At 50.7% G+C, this 20,443-nt stretch overlaps 7 protein-coding genes across 7 annotated transcripts; 3 read left to right on the top strand and 4 right to left on the bottom strand.

The window, feature by feature from the left end:
* Positions 1 to 664: 664 nt before the first annotated feature.
* CCM_07429 (RNA polymerase II transcription factor) lies at positions 665 to 2,646 on the top strand (the record flags this gene model as incomplete). Its single annotated transcript, XM_006672570.1, has 2 exons — positions 665 to 806; positions 863 to 2,646. 2 exons carry the CDS (start codon positions 665 to 667, stop codon positions 2,644 to 2,646), a joined length of 1,926 nt encoding a protein of 641 aa, XP_006672633.1.
* A 314-nt stretch (positions 2,647 to 2,960) lies between these two features.
* Positions 2,961 to 5,969, bottom strand: CCM_07428 (mitochondrial AAA ATPase, putative; the record flags this gene model as incomplete). Its single annotated transcript, XM_006672569.1, has 1 exon — positions 2,961 to 5,969. The coding sequence occupies one exon, from the start codon at positions 5,967 to 5,969 to the stop codon at positions 2,961 to 2,963; it is 3,009 nt and encodes a 1,002-aa protein (XP_006672632.1).
* A 1,130-nt stretch (positions 5,970 to 7,099) lies between these two features.
* Positions 7,100 to 8,884, top strand: CCM_07427 (Fungal transcriptional regulatory protein; the record flags this gene model as incomplete). The annotated part of the gene is made up of 1 exon (XM_006672568.1): positions 7,100 to 8,884. The coding sequence occupies one exon, from the start codon at positions 7,100 to 7,102 to the stop codon at positions 8,882 to 8,884; it is 1,785 nt and encodes a 594-aa protein (XP_006672631.1).
* Positions 8,885 to 9,439: 555 nt separating this feature from the next.
* On the bottom strand, positions 9,440 to 11,336 carry CCM_07426 (ATP synthase beta chain; the record flags this gene model as incomplete). The annotated part of the gene is made up of 6 exons (XM_006672567.1): positions 9,440 to 10,689; positions 10,751 to 10,793; positions 10,849 to 10,934; positions 11,015 to 11,036; positions 11,092 to 11,236; positions 11,326 to 11,336. The coding sequence occupies 6 exons, from the start codon at positions 11,334 to 11,336 to the stop codon at positions 9,440 to 9,442; spliced, it is 1,557 nt and encodes a 518-aa protein (XP_006672630.1).
* Positions 11,337 to 12,035: 699 nt separating this feature from the next.
* On the bottom strand, positions 12,036 to 14,479 carry CCM_07425 (1,4-alpha-glucan branching enzyme; the record flags this gene model as incomplete). The annotated part of the gene is made up of 8 exons (XM_006672566.1): positions 12,036 to 12,068; positions 12,127 to 12,757; positions 12,806 to 13,141; positions 13,189 to 13,880; positions 13,938 to 14,050; positions 14,102 to 14,201; positions 14,260 to 14,384; positions 14,437 to 14,479. The coding sequence occupies 8 exons, from the start codon at positions 14,477 to 14,479 to the stop codon at positions 12,036 to 12,038; spliced, it is 2,073 nt and encodes a 690-aa protein (XP_006672629.1).
* A 1,944-nt stretch (positions 14,480 to 16,423) lies between these two features.
* On the top strand, positions 16,424 to 17,449 carry CCM_07424 (Clp protease, ATP-binding subunit ClpX; the record flags this gene model as incomplete). Its single annotated transcript, XM_006672565.1, has 1 exon — positions 16,424 to 17,449. The coding sequence occupies one exon, from the start codon at positions 16,424 to 16,426 to the stop codon at positions 17,447 to 17,449; it is 1,026 nt and encodes a 341-aa protein (XP_006672628.1).
* A 450-nt stretch (positions 17,450 to 17,899) lies between these two features.
* Positions 17,900 to 18,786, bottom strand: CCM_07423 (cytochrome c oxidase polypeptide V; the record flags this gene model as incomplete). Its single annotated transcript, XM_006672564.1, has 3 exons — positions 17,900 to 17,986; positions 18,054 to 18,247; positions 18,582 to 18,786. The coding sequence occupies 3 exons, from the start codon at positions 18,784 to 18,786 to the stop codon at positions 17,900 to 17,902; spliced, it is 486 nt and encodes a 161-aa protein (XP_006672627.1).
* Between the last annotated feature and the right edge of the window lie 1,657 nt (positions 18,787 to 20,443).

Raw genomic sequence — 20,443 nt, 5'->3', positions numbered from 1 at the left:
ATTACCAGTCGCCGACTGGCTGCGACCTCTCCCTACCCTTCCGATGACAGTGCGCGTTATCACTGTGGGCTTGCACAGTGCCCGGTAAGTATTTTGTACCTACATCCTAGGTAGGTAGGAGGTAGGTACCTATGTTAGTACTTGATACCCACAGTGTTTCATACGGTGCTAAAACCATACGGGTGCCGTTTCACCCCGGAATGTTCCTGTAATAGTTAGGGCGGAGCACAAAGCCTCGCCAAACTGCTTTCCAGCTTTCCAGCCTTCCGTCTTCCGTCACCTTGTTTGGTGTTTGGTGGTTTCGCGCCACCACACATCCAAGTCCCACCTAATCTGCACCTCTGATTCGCAATCATCGAAGGCCAACCACATATCCCAAAACCTATCCGTCATCAACGTGCATCGTTTGCCTCGACGCCAAGGCTATCAAATTTCTTGCACAACAATTCAAAGTCGGCGACTGAACTGTCACGACCACCATCCTCAATCGCCACAAACGATTCCCCATTCGCTTCCGGAGCTCGCGAGCAATTCTCCAGGCTCGCGCGAGACCTCGGCCTGGCTGCATGAGCTCAGATGAGCGCAGTTAGTCGCCGTGAAGCGGTTTGAGTCATAGTCGCTGCCAGGTACGGCCGGACACAGTCAGTGCCTACTGGAGGCTGCCATGGCGACAACTCCTGCTGGCCGCACTCTGTACAAGAAGAAGGATGGCATACTAACCATCACCGCCGATCTTCAAACCGTGACATGGACGCCGAACACTGGCGGTCCTCCCACCGTGTCATTGCCTGTTCTCAGAATTACCAGTAAACTCTCCAAATTTCAATGATCTACGTACGCGATTGCTGATAGAGACGCCCAGACTTGCAGCAGACGCCAGATGGAGCGCCTAAAGTTATGCTCAAGATATTCGAGCTGAGTTCCAGCGGCGGTGATGCTACAACATATCTCTTTCACTTCAACACTGATGAGGCTAAATCGGAGGCGTCCTCCTTCAAAGATGTTCTCTCTCGGCTGCTTTCGGAAGCACGGAGCGGCGACCCTAATGTTCCACGCCCAGCAGGATCAGCTACACCACAAGGGAACACTGGTGCTGGCGGCAGTGCCTCAGCAACCATGGCATTTTCAAGTGCCGTGAACGCACAGCAGTCCTCGACTCGCTGGTACGACGACCAGCAGCTAAAGAATGATATCGAGCTGCAGCGATCTCTGATGAAAAAGGACCTGAGCCTCAATGAAACGTACATGGATGCGCTTTCCACCAAGCCGGAATCGATATCCGTCGCCACATTCAACTCGCAATTCTGGTCCACCAGAACAAATCTGCTACGCGCGTATGCCATCGAGTCAAATCAGAAAAAAGGCCCTTATAACGTCCTCTCGACCGTCAAGCCGCGAACAGTGGATGGTGAAATGAAATTGAATATCAGTGTTGAGCAGGTCCAGATGATCTTTGCTCAACATCCGCTCGTTAAGCGTATATACAATGAAAACGTCCCAAAGCTGTCTGAGGCCGACTTTTGGTCCAGATTTTTTCTCAGTCGCCTATCAAAGAAGCTACGAGGTGAGCGTGTTACCGAAAACGACACAAACGACGCCATTTTTGATAAATACGACGTCAACGAGAACTTGCAACATGTCCAGAGCAAAATCATGTCGCAGCATGTCCCTCACATCATTGATATTGAGGCAAACGAGGAAAACCAAGGGGGGTTCAAAAGCGGCAACGCCAAGGACGTTGAAATGCGGCCTAGGGCGAATATTCCCATTGTACAGACGCTAAACAGTCTCAGTGAGAAAATCATGGCAAATGTTGCGCCCTCTGATACTCCAAACGACGACACGGCTCAGTACTACAGAGAACAGGGGCTGCGGGATTTACATGGTGATGCTGTAGAGCATCGCATCATGCTCAACGTCAAGGAACAAAACAAGTTTTTTGCAAAGCATGATTCCTCGTCATCCAGCAATGCCAAGGTCTTTGCGAACCAAAACACTGCCAACGTCTTGCTGAAAATGCAAGGCGTTTTCAAGGGTATCCCTATCGATACTGTTGCTGGCATGGACCTGCAGGCCGCTATCAACTTTGACGACGGCAGCGACAGCGAAGAGGAGGAGCGGCCCGGGAAGAAGCCGAGCAGCGCGCGGCGTGCCATCATCGGCGCCGAAAAGGACGTCTTGGACGGCATCCTGCAGCAGCGCTCGCAAAAATATGGCCACGTCTCCGACGCATCAACGCCCATGGGACTGCCCCTCCCCATCGTCGAGCGCTGCACGCTGACGCACGCCACGACGGTCGAGTTTCTGCACCAGTTCTGGGACGCGTTCCTGTCCGGCGACCCGGACCGCGCCGGCGAGGTGCAGTACCTCGCCGAGTCGCTCAAACGCTCGACCAACCGCATCCAGGTCGTCGCCGACGCGGCCGCCCACGAACGCGATGAGGCCATCCGCAATGCCAAGCAGGAGATTCGTGACCACTTTGAGAAGACGGGCAAGAAGATTCGGTGGAAGTCTGACATGGTCGGCGGCGGTCGTGACGCCGTCGTCAAGATGATGCAGCCCACGCTCGACGCCCTCGACAAGGCCCAGGCGGACTATACGCGAGCGCTGGCTGCGGAGGGTGTGCAGATATCGACGGAGACGTAAGAGGCGCATAGCCGGAGGAGGTAGCAGCGAGATACTTGGTATTGATGAGCCGTCAACTCTAACCCAGACTCTATTACATGTATTCTAGGAGACAAACCCCGATATTCTATTTCATTTCATATACAATTAGATCGCCATGTGCTAGCCAAACCACGTCCGCCATCTATGCTACTGTACAAGCCGTGGCCGCTGATCACCGCGCGGTCCATCTCAATCTATAAATACAACGGGCAAGGCGGATGCCGCCTTCCTTTTTCGATGCATTGTATGTACATTTCACATTCATTACACCAGCTGTTTTCCCCCTTGCTCCTTTACTTGCGAATACGCGCTTCATGCGCATCCGTCACGAGCTTCTCGTCCAGGATGCCAAAGCCCATTGACTTCTTCTTGGCCCGCCGACGGTTTCCGTACTCTTCGTCAAACTTGCGAATCATCTTGAGGGACATCATGTCCTCGCTGATGCTCGCCGGGATCTGCTTCAGGGCATTTTCAAAGTGCGTCTTGCGGAGGATACGCTTTTCCGGGTAGGCAAACGGTACCTCCCCGGTATGCTTCAAGGCCATTTCGTTTTCCTCCTCCACCGCAGCCATGGCGGCGGCGACGCAGACATTTTTCAGGTCAGAACCCGAGTAGTATGGCGTTTTCTCGGCATATTCGTCAATGGAAACGGTGTCGTCTAGCGTCTCGTCGCGGAGGAGCAACTTTAGAATCGCAGCGCGATCATCTCGCAGAGGAAGATCGACCAACAGTTTTCGGGGCAGCCGACGAAGAACGGCGTCATCCAGGTCGAACGGCCGGTTCGTGGCTACCATAATAAAGGCATTCGTTTCCTCCATACCATCCCACTCCTTGAGGAACTGGTTGATGTGTTCACGGTGCGAAGGTCGATTGCTAAACATGCTGCGGTTGGCCAGCAACGAGTCTGCTTCATCGATGAAGACAACACAAGGCGAGTATTTCTTAGCAAGTGTAAAAACGGCGCGAATAAGCTTCTCGCTTTCACCAACCCACTTGTCGTTGATTGTGGCGCCGCTTATCTCCAGCATGTTCGCGCCGCTCTCTTTGGCAACCGCCTTGGCGAGCATGGTTTTGCCAGTTCCGGGCGGACCGTAGAGCAAGCACCCAGGTATCTTGTCTGCTGCCAGGATACCGTATGAGAAGGCGTCGGGCCGGACCAGCGCCAACGAGGTGAGAAGTTTCAGGGCTGTGATAGTCTCGGGAGGCACGTGTACATCTCCAAAGGTGGTTCGTAAGTTTTCTTTGTTGATCAGACCGGACTGTATGCGTTTCTCGTATTCATTCAGCTTTGCGGGGGCTCTAGTTGTTTCCGACTTGACGTCTTCATTCGAGCCCATAGTTTCGCCAGCCGACGGATTGGGGTCGTGAACCTCTTCATCCAGGTGCCTTTGGCCCGCCTGCGGTCGCAAGGGCCCCATGATGAATCGCTCCATAAATGCGCTGCGTGCTGAACCTTCAATGTCGACACTATTCGAATTCAATGCCTGAGCCAGATGATATACCTCGGGAATCGGCAGAATGCCTCTTTTAAAGGTTGATTTCTGTGTATTGGCCGAACGCAAATATTCGAGCAACGTCTGCTCGACAGATTCTGTGGTGGCCTGGCTGTTTGGCTGGAGAGCCTGCATCATTCGTCGAATGTTTTCAATATTCTCAAAGAAATAGTCAGTAGTCTGCAAATCAGCAGGTAGCTCGCCTTGTATCTTCTTAGAAGACTTGATTATATTGCCTTTATAGGGCTGCAGATGGCGACTGACAACAAACTCTCCAAAAGCCAGGTCGCGGACCGCATTTTGATACTCATCCGAGGGATTCTCGCTCGACGAGGTTGCAAATATGGCGATTTGAGTACCGTTTTGCCACGCAGTGTCGGCAAGGGCACGCAAACGAGCCAAGATGAATGACCCTTCCAGGGTCATGGACAGTTCAACGATGTCGTGCAGGTGGAGAAGCACTGGCCGACTGCTTAACGGTTCTTTAATCCTAGCTGATTGAAGAATATGATCCAGGATCTTGTCAACTTTCAATGCATCCCACTTTCCAAAGCAGTCAAGGCCCCCTTGCTTGAGTTTATGTAGTTCTTCTTCCAGATTTCCTGCAGCTGCGATGCGGGAGCTCAGAACCGACTCCGAATCCATTTCGTCATCCTCTGATGCCTGCCGAATGGCAATCTCCGGGTCCTGGACAAGTTTGCCACTGAGCTCAGCCGCGCGGAAGCCCATCATGGAAACTGCACCACGCGAATACGCCCAGTGCTGGCCAAGATATTCTCCCACCAGAACTGATAAATCCTGTGCGTCCAGATGTATCAGATCGAACCCGCCATGGGCAATCTGTGTAGCAATCGATTGTGCAATAGCCTTGCCGCCATAGCCTGAGAGTGAAAGTATGTTGAGAGGGCGCTTGCCGGTCTTGGCGTCGAAATTTGAGGGCGCCTTCGCCTTGAGCTCACGCGCGATAGAACTTTCCAAGGCCACAAAAGTATCTACATGAAAACCAGCGAGCGCATGGGATAAAGGCACATCAAGATGCTCTCCAGCAGTGAGGCTGTGGTCAAGCGATACGCCAAGGGAGACGAACTGGTCGCGAAAGGCATTGGTCCGATGATCAAAGTCTTTGTGGATGTGCCACCACCAAAATGGCGTCTTCTTATAAACATATTCCGCTTGGCGGGCGGGGTAGAGAGCATCCGCGAGGTGCCACGAAGCGTCAAGTATCATATCCCATGTTCTGACGACTTTGGCCATCATTTCTGGGGACTCCCATCTGGCCTTGTCCTCCTCTGTTTGACGTTGTGTGAAGTCGACGGCTAGTTCGCAGTTTCGAAGAAGCAGCTTTTCGATGGCGGTTTCGAAGTAATTTTGAATGACCTCGTTTGAGGCGTGAACGTCGGCGCTTGGAGAAAGAAACAGGCGAGACACCTTTTCACGCTTCGCGTCTTCAGCCAAGGCGGGTGGGAGTCGGGGTTGGCTTGCTTCTTCGTATATCGTGACATTGTATTCGAGAAAGTCGTTCGGGAGCTCGACCGGTGGCAGGGCAGAAGCTGGCTTGCGGCGAGCTTGTCGACTTCTGAGCGAGCTCGCTATTGTCGCCCTCGACCGTCCACCAGAGGCTTCTCCACAGCCTTGCACCTCGACCTCGCCGTTATGTTCAGTGGCGGATTCCTCTGATGGTCTGCCGCTGTTGCCGAGGCCGCTGCATCGGCGAGCTGATGCATGAAATTGACGGCGTGGCCTGCAGCCTCTCTGGGCCCCAGCTGCGAGCACTGCAGTTGGGATGGCCCTGAGGGATGGGAAGTGCATCCGGGCGGTCGGCCGCCACCAGCGCAGGTCGCGTTGGGACTTGATTAATAGTACTCGCGAGCCTGTGAGTGGAACGACTGAATTGGTTCGTTTTCGGGCGGCGAGGGCATTCGGCTAGCTGGTTTCGACAGCGGTCAAAGATGCATGTCTGGTTGATCTGATAAATTAAATTCGCACCAAGTGGATTACGTTAGCGAGTCTGTTGGTGGTTGCTAGGTAGGTACCTACGCGCGTGAGGCTTGTTTTCTGACCAGGCACTAGACACGTTTTCCGCTTAATATATAATTTTCCCCTATCACAACACTAGGCTACTACTATATAAATAAAAAAGTATTATAATAGGGGAAAATTATCTATTAAAAAAGAGACCTATCTAGTACCCTATCTAAAAATAGGCCTTACTCACGTATGTCTACCTACCTAGGTAGTATGTATATAATTGGTAGTCTGCGTATAAAAATGTGACGTTTCCATGTATAAGCGAACGGTGGCTAGACACGCTAGCAACCTAATGTAAATTATAACGTAACGCCTCTAGCACAAGTACACTTATTAAACTGGCAGCGGTGAATGACTTACCAATTAGCTCCTGCAACACGATCGCACAACCACGTCAACCTCGACGGCAGGGGAACCCAAACTTAACGTACCGCCAGTATTATGCACTTTGTTTCTATAAGACTCCCCTTTGAAGGGGGATTTTGCTGCCGAAGGAAGCAAAAAAAAGAATGATAGTGGCCCACTGTCCTGCTGTCTACAAACATACGCCCAAGCGGACTTGCCCAAGCTAGGCTAGTGAGTACGTCCGATGAGCCAAGACCGCCTTGTCATCATGATGGCGCAGCTCTTCGTCAGCACCCATCCAACCTCACACCATAAATCGCCGGTCTCATATCGAGCTGCACTTAACCAGGAAGGTAGGGAGGCATTTCCAATACAGTCTCTGGCAGTGCCGCATCTTGTTCTTATACGAAACCATACGCGCCCAGCTCCGCACTCGGCCCTACTATAAGCTATCCAACGTCATGCCACCAGTGCGGAATCGCCACAAACCATAGTTACATGGCCCCAATCCTGCAAGACTTGACATTTTACACGCTTGTATCGTTTAAGTTACCAACGATCACAGAATGTCAGCGACGCCGCCGGACGGCCCTTCCCCAGCCACCGGAAAGCCGTATCACAGCAAGAGACCACACAAAAAAACAAGGACCGGCTGCCTCAACTGCAAAAAGCGCAAAGTCAAGTGCAATGAAGGCAGACCCAGCTGCATCGCGTGCCTGAACAGGAGCGACGACTGCGAGTATCAACAGGCGATACCGTTACAAGCTCAACAAAAGCAAGCTCGTCAGCAGGCTATGCTTCTACAAAGCCGCCGGCCACAGTACAATCAACTTCCCTATTCGCTTGCCCTTCCACAGACGCACTCTGAAGAGCTCGTACAAGACTCACCCTCGCCGCAATTTCGAGCAAGGCTTTTCACACAGCCCCAACAAAACCCACAGCCATCAGGGCCACTGGCGCCGGATCGCTCAATTCTTCGGCGACTCTACCAGCCCTCTCAATCCCAGAAACTCACAGAGCCGCAGAAGTTGAGACAACTTGCCGATATAATAGAGTTTGAGGAAATTATATCCAAATTTCCGGGGCCTATTCAACTACAGATGGATTGCTTCAACCGAGAGCAAATCGACGGCATATTCCAAGCGCGGACGAATGCGCTCTACACATTATTGGACAAGCTATTACATGCACAAGAGAAAATCATGCGCGGGCCTCAAATGCAGCTGCACCCTTTCTACATGCCTAAATCTTCGAGTATCGAAATTCAGGCGCACCTTCTGCAGCATTTCGAGTCACACACTAGTACATCATTTAACGCCGATCCCATAGAGCGGCGTTACTCTGACCATATTCTTAGAGAAACTGCCGTCCAATACAGCTTCCAATCAGCCTCGCTGATGAACTCTGTTTTAGCCTTAACAGCTCTGCACATTAAAAGGAAGAGGATCGCCGGGGACCCTGCTTTGATAGCGCTGCTGGCTCACGAGTATGTTGATACTTCAGCGTCCCAACTCGTCGCGGACATGGATGTGGCCGACCCGAATTCCTTCCCTCATCTGGTGATTGCCTCGCTTCTTATGACGGCCATATCATCAGAGCAATTCAGAGACGGGCGTTCGGGGTTGAAGCTGTACATCCTCCATTGGATGAAAGTCTGGTGCGGGATCAGTGTTATGATGGACCGCATTACAGTTGCCGGTCTCATTGAAACTGGTCTTTTAAAGCTCTTTTACAGACCGCTACTCAATCTCGAGGCCGGAGACGAAAACACCCCTGAAGTTATCCGAACCCTTGTGGCCTTTGACCCCGCTGATCCCAATAATCATGCTATTTACCGCGAAGCAGCACGCTATCTTGGTACTCTGTACCATCATTTGAAAGATGGACTTAGCCCAATGATGATTTTACGGATCGTAACCTGGGTCACGTTTCTTCCTAAAGAATTTGTCCAACTTGCATTCCAGAGGCATTGGAAAGCTCTGGTCATCGTGGCACATTACGCTGTCTTTTTGAAGCTCACGACCCGGATATGGTGGATGGAGAACGTCGGCCAAAGATCCATTGAGGACTTGATTGACTTCCTTGGTCTGTGGAAGCTGGAATATGTTCAAGTGCCATTCGCTGCGATGAGGACTGACGAGCCTATTGAGCTTGGCCGCTTGCTCCTAGGCGACGAGACCTGGGAACATGAGCCATCAACAAGGATCTTCACCCGGGAAGAAATGCTGTTTATCGATGAACAGGAGAACTTTGAGAACTTCTTCAAAGAAAAGGAACGGGTTACCGTACCGGGCAGCCCTGGCTATGTTTTTCATGAAGCCGGAAGTGTTAAACTTCGCCCTCTGCCGTAAGGACCCCAGAAGCCAGCTCAACTAGACCACTTGCACAGGGTTCAAGACAATTAAAAGCAGCAAAATAAGCCGTTGTGGCTGTCAAGGCTGTTTCCACCAATGTATGAAGTCGTTTGTCAGTGGTTTGTTGATATGGCAGCTATCACCGCTGATGTATTTTCCTTGCGCAACATTTTGAATGCCACTAGAGTATAGGTGAGAATACATACGTTACAAGGTTGTACATTGAGTGTTTTCCAACGCAGGCTATCGTCATAACTATATCCGGAAGAGCACGAGGGTTACGCCGAGTCTCGCAAGCTGTTCACTCGTATTCGCGACACTCGCAGTCACAATTGAACAGGCACAGGTTCAAAGTTTAGAAAAAAGATATATATGTTAGTTAACAAAGGAAACTCCATTCAATACAAGAGGGATTTTGTTGATTTCTTGGTACACAGCCCACGAAAGAGACTACTTAAAGGAGCTTTAGAAGAAACCGCGCTGGGTTCCCGTTCCTCTGATCTATACACAGGCCCGTCTTCTACACCTCTGATATTATTATAGCAAAGGCCGTTAATTGTTCTTCTCCAAATCGGCAAGAATCTTCTCACCCTTCGCTCTGGCGGAGGCGAGATCACCAACCATGTAGAAGGCACCCTCGGGAAGGCTATCACCCTCACCGCTCAGAATAGCCTTGAAGGAAGCGATCGTGTCCTTCAGGTCAACGAGAACACCCTCGATACCAGTGAAAACTTGGGCAACAGTGAAAGGCTGGCTCAGGAAACGCTGGATCTTACGGGCACGCTCAACGGTGAGCTTATCGGCCTCAGAAAGTTCGTCCATACCCAGAATAGCAATGATATCCTGAAGACCCTTGTACTCCTGGAGGATCTGCTGGACACGGGTAGCGGTGTCGTAGTGGTCCTGACCGACGATACGGGGGTCGAGCATACGGGAGGTAGAGTCGAGAGGGTCGACAGCGGGGTAAATACCCAGCTCGGAAATACCACGGGACAGGACGGTAGTGGCGTCCAAATGGGCGAAAGTGGTGGCAGGGGCGGGATCAGTCAAGTCATCAGCAGGGACGTAAACGGCCTGGACGGAGGTGATAGAGCCCTTCTTGGTGGTGGTGATGCGCTCCTGCATACCACCCATGTCGACAGCGAGGGTAGGCTGGTAACCGACAGCGGAGGGAATACGACCGAGGAGGGCGGACACCTCAGAACCAGCCTGAGTGAAACGGAAAATGTTGTCAATGAAGAGCAGCACGTCCTGACCTTCCTCATCACGGAAGTACTCGGCGATAGTAAGACCAGTCAGGGCGACACGGGCACGGGCACCGGGGGGCTCGTTCATCTGACCGAACACCAGGGCGACTTTGGACTCGCCATCCAGCTGAATGACAGAGGTCTCCTGCATCTCGTGGTACAGATCGTTACCCTCACGGGTACGCTCACCAACACCAGTGAAAACGGAGTAACCACCGTGAGCCTTGGCGATGTTGTTGATGAGCTCCTGAATGAACACAGTCTTGCCGACACCGGCACCACCGAACAAACCAATCTTACCACCACGAGCGTAGGGGGCAAGCAGATCGACGACCTTGATACCGGTAATCAGAATCTCAGCGGAAGTCGACTGGTCGACGAATGCCGGAGGCTCGGTGTGGATAGGCAGGAACTTGTCACTCTTGATGGGACCACGCTCGTCAATGGGGTCACCGGTGACGTTGATGATACGACCGAGAGTGGCAGGGCCAACGGGAATGGTGATGGGGGCACCGGTATCAGCGGCCTTGGCGCCACGGACGAGACCCTCAGTACCTACAAATGTCTTGTTAGCACCAGCCCCGGTTAGGTGAAAAAAGATGGTGAAATGACCTACCGTCCATGGCAATGCAGCGAACAACATTCTCACCCAAATGTTGCTGAAATTTTTATTAGTTTCGAGTTTTCCGTGTCTTAAATCGTTGAGTTACATACGGCGACCTCGAGGACGAGCTTCTGGCCGTTGTTCTGGGTTTCCAGAGCGTTCAGGATAGGGGGAAGCTTGGCGGTGTCGAACTTGACTAAATCAGTAGTCAGTATTCAAACATTCGGGTCGGCAAAAGAGCAATTGCGGCTCATCGCGATTGAGATCAAGACTAACCGTCGACGACAGCACCAATGACCTAGTTGTTGTCGTTAGTTTGGCGCTCGGTCTTCGTGGATACGACCAGTTCTCACCTGGTAAATTTTGCCATCACCAACACCAGCGGTGCTCGCAAATCTGCTGTTGAGGGGGAATCGGATGGAAGCAGGTCGGATGGCACGGCTAAGAGCCGCCGTCGCGAAGGACGGGCGGGCAGCGCGGGCGAAGGAGGAAATCCCGCTACATAGGGAGGTTGGTCAGCTTGGGGTCCAATTGGCGCAACAGGCGCAATTGGGCCGTGAAAAAGAGCCCTAACGTCTTCGACGTACCTCTTGAACATCTTGCCAGATGACAGAGAGCGATGGTGATGGGAGTGGAGAGAGATTGGTTGAACCTGGGGAGAACTTTTGCAGAGTGAGCAGTTTTGCTCCGGAACTGAGGACTTCGTCGGTTAGAGCTTTCTCGCAAGTCACGTGTTGCGCTAAGCTGAAATTATGTGAGTACCCCTTACAGTGTTAGAAACTCCCTTGTCACCAACCTCCGGAAATTCCCTCTGTAGGTATCCCCAAGCTGTTGTCGCCTATAACAGTGTTTCACCTTGTCATTGGGCTAGAAACGCAGATTAAGGCATCAATTGATCATGTTGTGAAAATCAATTGAGGCTTTCGGGGTTGAATCCTGAACATTTGCGAAGGTTACTGGCTATTTGAAGGTACATTAGTCTCTGTGGCTAAGCCACATAATCGAAAGTACACAGTGCGGATCCGATAATCTCGGCGAATTTAGGGAGTTCCGAGCGTAAGGTAATGGCCACGCGCCAACTTCTCGTTCCTGACCCGTTCTGCCTGAGGAAACAGGCTCTAGGGCCCCATGCCAGGGGCCTCCAGTACCTATGACCTTCTTCAGTGTATGCGTCCCCAGTGGAACCTATTTTATTACTGAGACTGAATAAGGGAACCAGTCCACAGCGTCTTTTACAAAATCATGTTTGCAATCTGTCGCTCAGACCTTCAAACCCAATTGAACAAGTCGATGCCAATTACCGAGCAATGACATCCTCGCGAGCCAAAACCTGCAAGATTTAGCGTTAGTCTCCTCGCCTGGTTCTAATAACATCGGGTTGGGCTTACCAATGCCGTTCTAGACGGGATATAAACCTGTGTCCAATTTTTTCGTCCGTTCCACTCCATCGGAGTAGTAAAGAAGCGAACACTCTCATCAATTCTACTATGGCCGCCAACGTCATTGCTGTCAGTTTGCAGGACAACTTTGTAGGTTCCGGCTACATCAACGCCGATTCGATAGTCGCTGAAACTTTGGTTCGGATGAAAATTGAATACGAAGACGAGGCCAGCTCTTTCGAACACAATGACCTTGTCTCCTTCATGCTTCAAAGAAATGTATGCCTGAGGTGCATGCAGCCACCCATACTTTGATTCACAGTTGTTCATCAGGCCGTCGAATCTGTTCAAGAATTGATAACGCAAGAGAGGATCCTCAGTGAGGTTGAGCTGACGTCGGGCGTACCAAAATGAGTTTTGATTTCCCTGCCGAGGGAAGTCAAGCCATTCTGGATGACCGAACTCGTTGCCTTCAAAATTGAGATAACCCTCGCCACCTAGGCTATGGGTGAGCAGCCGGATTAACTTGTGTAGAGCAATACCGCGATCGATGATTGGAGTCAATGGAGACAAAGTAGACATGTGTGTATACATCTCTGCGTCGCACAGATGCATCATCAATGTCTTGTCACCGACAAGGCTAGCGCCTGTTAGTTACATCATCTATAACAGGTAACTTTTTACTTACGCTTGGTCATGACTTTCGCAGTATGCAATCGTCTTTTCACCATGTCGCCGATTTGTTAAAGTAAAGCAAATATTGCCGATGTTCCACTCGTCGTCTTGCAATTCCTTGAGGATCTTGATCCACATATCGGGAACTGCCATGGCCAAGCGGTAATCGAAGCCAACACCGCCAAGCCCCACGGGAACACATAGTGCAGGCATTCCAGATACATCTTCGGCAATTGTGATGCACTCTGGATAGAGCGAGTGAATCATTTGGTTGGCAAGCATCATGTAGACGACAGCCTCTTCATCGACATCCGAGCCAAAATACTCATGATAACCTCCTGAGAAGCCGCTACTGGTTATTAGCTTGCCACTCAAGGAAATAGGAGAATGACTTACGCCCCGATGCCGTGATGAATGTACAGCATACTAGTGACTCCATCAAAGCGGAAGCCATCAAAGCGGTATTCGTCCATCCAGAAGCGAAGGTTGCTTAACAGAAAGCGCATGACTTCGTGATGGGCATAGTTGAAAAGACGACTGTCCCATTGGTCGTGGTTTCCTTTTGCCCCGCCATGGAAGTATTGATGATCGGTGCCATCGAAATTGTTGAGGCCATCCAAAACATTCTTTGACGCATGACTGTGCACGACATCAAGCAGAACAACAATGCCCATGCCATGTGCCGTGTCGATGAGCTTTTTGAGATCTTCGGGTGGACCATAACGACTGCTAGCTGCGAAGAAATTGTTGATTTGATATCCAAAGCTGGCATAGTAAGCATGCTCCATGACGGCCATGAGCTGGATCACGTTGTAGCCGAGATTCTTGATTCTAGGCAGCATGTCTCGAGTAAACTCTTTGTAAGTAGCAACTCGTTGCTCAGGCGTCGAGATTCCGACATGAGCTTCATAGACGCGAATACTCTCGGGCTTTTTTGGGCGTGGATGCTTGAACTTGTACTTCTCCGAAGCGGGCGGGTTCCAAAAGCGAGCATCATATACAGGCGACACGCTCAAGTCTTGGGTGACGTATTTGATCCAGGCGGGTATCCTGTCTACACGTTCGCCGCTTGGTAGGATTAAAGAAATCTAAGGCTGTTATTAGAATTACTTCCAGATACGAGCTCAATGTATGGGCCAACAAACCTTAATTTTAGAATTGTGTGGGATAGCAGGTTGGCCAGCATTGGAGGGGACAACGATGGTGAATGAACCATAGGCATCCTTCGTCATGGGATGCGAGGTTTGATTCCACTCATCTATCGCTCAAGTTAATTTGTGGGATGTTACCTGTATTGACAGCTGCTTACTGAATTCGCCGATCAGATATGCTTCGGCGGCATTGGGCGCCCACTCCTTGTACTGAATGTCACCATTGGAGAGGACATTGAAGCCAAATTTATCATAACCCTGGAATATGGTAAGTCATTTAGCGTATTTGACTAAGTCTGTTCACTTGATTGCGTACCTTGGTGTAGCTATCCATACCACCTTCCGAGTCATCAATCTTCTTGATCCATTCTCGTGCTTTCCCACATCGGCGCTTGAGGGCATCACCAAAAGGCTCCAGCCAAGGGTCCAACTTGATCACGCCTGTAAAATATTAGCGCAGTCAAACAATACGTTCAGTAAAGCAGTCACGAACCAGCGCCATCGGCCGGTATCTCGGAGGTTGTAGTAGCTGCCATGGCAAGGTGGCTCTAGTCTATTAATGACGTGGGGTAGTAGTCAGAATGGACAGTCGGTGTTGCGGACGTGGCAGTGCTGTGATAAAATCGGTCTTCGAAATCGCAAGAGTGGCCAATTGATGGGTACTAGTCTGACGCAGAACTGAATGAAGCAACTTTGAGGGTTTTTTCTTTGTTGGTTGACAGGCGAAGAAACAAGATTCTGAACGAGGGGCAATTCCTCTCGTTGGCGTGGCTGATGACGGGGACCGCTAAAGGTAGCTTTCACCTAGGCAACTAGTGTAACTTGGATGAAGGTCACCCACCAGCCACAGTTAGCCACTGCACACAACGTTGATAATATGCAATCTAATCACCCAACAAATCGCCCCTACATTGTTAGTGTCTTGTAGTGGCAAATTAGCAGTCGGGCCATCTGCACTTCGGTGGCGTCTAGCGTCACTAACTAACAAAATATCGAACGGGTGCATTATTGGGGATCCTGTATGGCGTGTTGAGGTGGTCCACGCCGCCCTCAACCAACTTGCCAACCCAATGTGCGCCAGTGGTTGACACTTTGGTAAAATCAAAGTAAAACAAAGCACAGTAAGGGCAAGTACCGATATCTTGGGCTAGTAGGTGTTTCGTACTGATTAAGATGCTAACTACCTATCTAGGTATGTATTTAAAGGATGATAGTCACTAGAACTCCTGCAATGCAACCAGCTATAATCCAGCAGAATGAGGTAGCATGCCTCTCCCGCAGCTCGCCACAACTTATGTGAGACGCGTATTGTATATTTCTTCCAATTCCGTTGAAAACCCGTCAGGCGGTTTTTTCTCGTTTTGTTTCGCTGTTAATGGTTCTTTTTAGGGTGGCGATGACGTCTCCGCTGTCCTCAATCGCTAACTTACCCACCCGGTTTAACTAACGAGTTATTTAGTCTGGTTTATTTTGTCACTTGGTGCAGTGCTAGTTTAGTAGCTACAGTGGGCGTCCCCCGCATTCCACTTTGCACCGAGTAAGCTCCGAGCTCTGTACGGTAGGGTGGTTGGTGGCACGTCGACTGGAAACCTCACACCGTCATTACCCATTACCACCGGCAGCCACCGCTCCTGCACGGGGAGACCGTCTACGAACCCACAAGGCACCAAGCGCTCATAACTAGCATTACCGAATATCACAAAATGTTCCGACATCCGCAGAGAGTATATCCGGTGACCCTGGGCTGCCGGCGTCCTCGGCGGCCGTCGTACCAAGGCTGCACCCAGTGTCTGTCAACCAGCAGTTCGGCGCTTGCCAGCAGGCAGGCGGACATGAACTCTGGCTTTACCGGCACTTATGATCCTTCAGAAGACTCTGGCCGTGGGCCCATGTTTAACCACAAACGACGGTTTGGCGTGCCGCAATTTTATCCACGAGACCTGAAGAGGCGAGTAGACAATTACGTTGTCGGCCAGGACCGTGCAAAGAAGACAATATGCTCCACCATATTCAACCACTACCAGAACCTTCGCCGAAGACACCAGCATGAGCATGAGGAACAAAATCTCCGAGAGAAATCCATGCGACAACGATTTGCCAGAGATCGAGAGCTACACCAGAAACGCCGGGAAACCCATCCCGTAGATGGTATGACAGTGGAACTCTTCTTGCGCAATGCTTTGTTCTAACAGATGTAGACGAGTTTCCGGGGCACACAGAATCTGTCCGCGAGCTTTACGAAAGTGACAAATATGAAGCTCCGTCATTGGATCACTTATATATTCCCGATGACCAAGCCATCAACGAACCAGTCACAATCGACAAGAGCAATCTGCTCTTGATAGGACCTACCGGTGTAGGAAAAACATACATTCTAGAGTACGTCCTCAAAAATAGATTACTTGGGCATGTTGGCTGACAAGGATAGAACTCTGAGCAAAAAGCTCCAAGTCCCCTTTTCAATCTGTGATTGCAACTCTATGACCCAAGCGGGCTATATTGGCCAAGACGTCGAAACATGCGTGGAAAGGCTTCTGATCGAGGCAAGCTACGATATCAAAGCTACAGAGCATGGCATCATTGTACTAGACGAATTTGATAAGCTTGCCAGACGAGAGACTTCAACCGGTCGTGATGTCGGTGGTGAGGGTGTTCAGCAAGCCTTGCTCAAGCTAGTGGAAGGCACGAAAGTTACGATCAACGTAAAAGACAACCGCTCCTCCCGATCCGCGTCCCCGATTACAACGAATTATAGCGCAGGAGGGTCATCCAGCAGCGCAGCCCAAGCCGCACCTCCGGCCGCCAAGGTTGACCAATACACCATCGACACGACCAACATCCTCTTCGTTTTCTGCGGTGCTTTTGTTGGGCTTGACAAAAGTGTAATTCAAAGAGTTGCCAAGCCCACCATGGGATTTGGTGGCGAAGTCAAGGGGCGTACCACACTCTCTGGCGAGCAACAGACTCTGCCTTCTGAGCTTTACGAGCACTTGGCGCATCACGATTCTGCTTCGAAATTTACGCCCCTGGACCTGGCCACGCCTGCCGATTTGCAAAAATTCGGGTTCATCCCCGAATTGATCGGAAGACTGCACAACATTTGCGCTCTCAGCCCACTATCAAGAAAAGACCTATATCGCATTCTTACGGAGCCGCGGAACAGTCTTGTAGCGCAGTACACAGCGCTATTTGAAACGTACCCGTCACGTTTATACTTCACCGAAAAGGCCCTTTTTGCTATTGCGGACAGGGCGTCGCAGTCTGGAACAGGTGCTCGTGGGCTGAAGATGGAGATGGAGCGGGTCCTGGGCGAGCCCATGTTTGACGCGCCGATGCCATACGTTCTCATCACTGAAGGTTGTGTCAATGGCACCGAGAAGGCGGGCTACTGGGCGAAAGATGGGCGGTTCGAAGTGGACAGACGAATGGAAGAAGAGCAGCTCCTCACTGCTAACCCAACAGCACCCGAACTTCTACCACAAGCCGGACAGAGTAGTAGTGGTTAGACCTTTACTACCGATCTACCTAGCTATCTAACTGGCTCTAACAAATACCCAGCAATATGATAACACAATAAACCACACTACTATTATCTCTCTTCTTCTTATTCTCCCTTGTTTCGCTACAATTCTCTCCAACTTCTTATCTTCCCTCTTTCATCAAGTGTTAAGCTTATCATGGCTATTTTTATCACTGGATTGATCGACTACAAGCATACATCGAAACGTATTGGGAAATTGAGTTATTTATTGGAAACAAATTGCTTCTTTTGATTCTGCCATTGTAGTACAGTATTTACACCTCCTTCTACCACGTCGCTCAACGATTCGCCAACAGTTCTCCAAACGCTAGGCAATTTTACACGCGAGAAAGATTACAACGTTTCCCACGGTCCACACATTCTTCTATGACAAAAGGAAATGATAGAGTGCGTCTTGCATATTTCAAGAGTCGTTCTAGTTGCCCTTGGGAGGCGACTGAACGACACCCTTGCCAGTGTAGCCTTCGGATGAGATACCCGTGATGGGGTTGGCGTTTTGGTTCTGGAAGACGTGTTAGCATGCACACCAAGTCTGCTACCAAGAGCCCTCTATTAGCGATATAACGTACGAGAAGGAATTCGTTGGACTCTTCCTGGTACTCCTTAGTCATGGTGTAAGGAACGGGCTTAGCCGCGAGGCGGATGGCAGCGAAGATGGCAATTGAGGCGCCAACGCCGAGAGCAACACCCCAGGCAACGCGGGCGTTTGTGCCGGGAGGATCGGTAGCGCGGGGTCCATGGGGACCAAAGGCAATCCAGTAGGCTGTTGAGAGGATTTGTGTTAGTTTTTTTTGTTCATATGCAAGTTAACTCTTGATGCAACAATAGCGCGCGGTGCGCCCTCGAGGTCACAGTCAATTTCCCGAATAGGCAAGTATGCCTGTATTGTTTAGGATGATATGAGCCACTGGGCACATTATAAAAAGTCGGTTTCCCGAGAGAGAGGGCTGGGAAGCGAGCGGTTCATCGTAGTCGTTCCTGTAGGCTAAAGTGTGCTGGCGTCTCAGGTGGGTGCAAGCTTGGTAACCCGGAGGTATTTTCAGGGAACCAGAAGGTAACCTGGCTAAAGCAGAACGACGAAAAGAAACACGACGTACCAGCCTTCTTCTCTTGCAGGGTCAGCTCGGACCAGCTGCCCTTCATGCGATCACGTAGGGCCATCCAGAGGTCGGCCTGCTCCTGCAGAGGCATGCCCTCCCATCTCTTCTCAATGTTCTTGAGCGTCGGGTTGGACAGGGCCTGGGTGGAATAGGCACGGGGGGCGGCCCGGCGCAGAACGTTTGCGGCCTGCGTGCGAAGCATTGTGTCGAGGGAAGAAGAATGAGTCGATTATGAAGCCGAAATTAGTTGCAATTGGCGCGTTGGCCGTCGTACGAAATCGTATTTTTTTTCGGTAGGAGAGCACGGAGTAAGTGATTGGGCTTGACGAAAGGCAATCCGACGACTTGGACGATTTCTCGCACACCCGGGAGAAGCTTTGCTCCACGGCTGACTAATAAGCACAGCTGGCCTGATTTTGTCACGTGAAGTGTGATGTGGAATCATGCGACTTCTCATTGGCCAATTGGTCTCTAACGCGAATTGGCGTCACAACCATTTGACCATTTGAAAGTCGCTAAACTCTTAGAATATGGACTTTTATCTTAATTCAATCAGAATCGAGCTATAGTTTTTCTGCCTTCTGTTCTCTTCATCAATTGCTCCATGACTTGCTGTGGCTCATTAACTACTGGATGTTCTCGGAGAATGACGGAACCGTGGGCCGGGTGAGTTGCAATTTGTGGCACCACCTTGCAGCTATTTTCACAGTCTGTAGTCTGTGTCAGGAACTGTTCCTCTGCAGCTCAAAACCGGGCTCCAAAACATCTCTCGTTATGGATCTCGTTGCCACGAAAATATAACATTTCAGGGCCGGGGGGGGGGGGGGGATTGCAAAAGCAATAATGCAAGAAGCGATGCGCACCATCCTAAATCCCAGCGTTAGACGTTGCCCTACCAGCAATCGGAAGGAATGCACCGCCCAGAGAGTATTACTGGCTGCACAGCAGAAGCCACGTATCGAGTGTCTTCGAAATCCGCTGTTATTCCGGTCCGATTGATGTGTGTGGAAAGAGTTTTTATGCATCTGCCGAATGCAACAGGGGCCGCTCTTGAAGTTGTGCTTTCGGCTGGTCGGTCGCAGTATACAGCAAGAAAAATCGAGAAGGCAGGGTGGCGGCTCCCAAAATAATCATGCCAACAACAAACATGCAAACAACGACTCTGTCGCTTACAGATTCATAAGCATTGCCCCTGACTCATCAATGTGTGGTTTTCTCTTATTACACCTAGTTACCTGCCTGGAGCTGCTCAGGCTCGTCGGGCTGGGGTCTCCGGTGCCCGCGCGACGAGAACAAAGATATATGAGAAAAACATGACGCATATACAACTGCGTCTGGCTAGCTGAAAAAGTGCGTCCGAGAATGGGGTTGATGTAGTTATAGGCGGGCGCCGACTTACACAGTAGCCTGTTGGCCCAGGGAGTCGGTCACTAATACATCCGTGCTTATATAGGTAACAATAGTTAGCAGCCTCACGTTATACCTCTAGCCCCCAAGTTAAGTATACTAATGGCTTCGTCTTTCGTCGTATATACTCTACAAGAACAGATGAAGCTTCCTTGGGTATTCCTCCGTGGCAGCACATCTGGTACCCTGCCATTCGTACAGCGGGTGTAAAGATTTGCTCGGCGTCGTCATACTTACCGATGGACCATGACAAACTACTTAAGGAACACATCCAACACAGGGGTTGGGTTGGGCGGAGCCGAAACCGCTATCGACATTCAGCTTCTAGGTGGGTCGTTCGGCAAAGTCTTGATGACGCCGTGGGGTCACCGCGGACTTTCCGGATCCCACGGATATTCGCTCAAACACACCCACCTTTCCCTCGAACATATCCCCAAATACGCGCCAAAAAA

This window comes from Cordyceps militaris (assembly GCF_000225605.1).
Source record: "Cordyceps militaris CM01 unplaced genomic scaffold CCM_S00006, whole genome shotgun sequence".
In the NCBI taxonomy this organism is placed as follows: domain Eukaryota; kingdom Fungi; phylum Ascomycota; class Sordariomycetes; order Hypocreales; family Cordycipitaceae; genus Cordyceps; species Cordyceps militaris.
The sequence above is the reverse complement of the archived record's forward strand: the minus strand, read 5'-3'. Positions and strand labels throughout refer to the sequence as shown.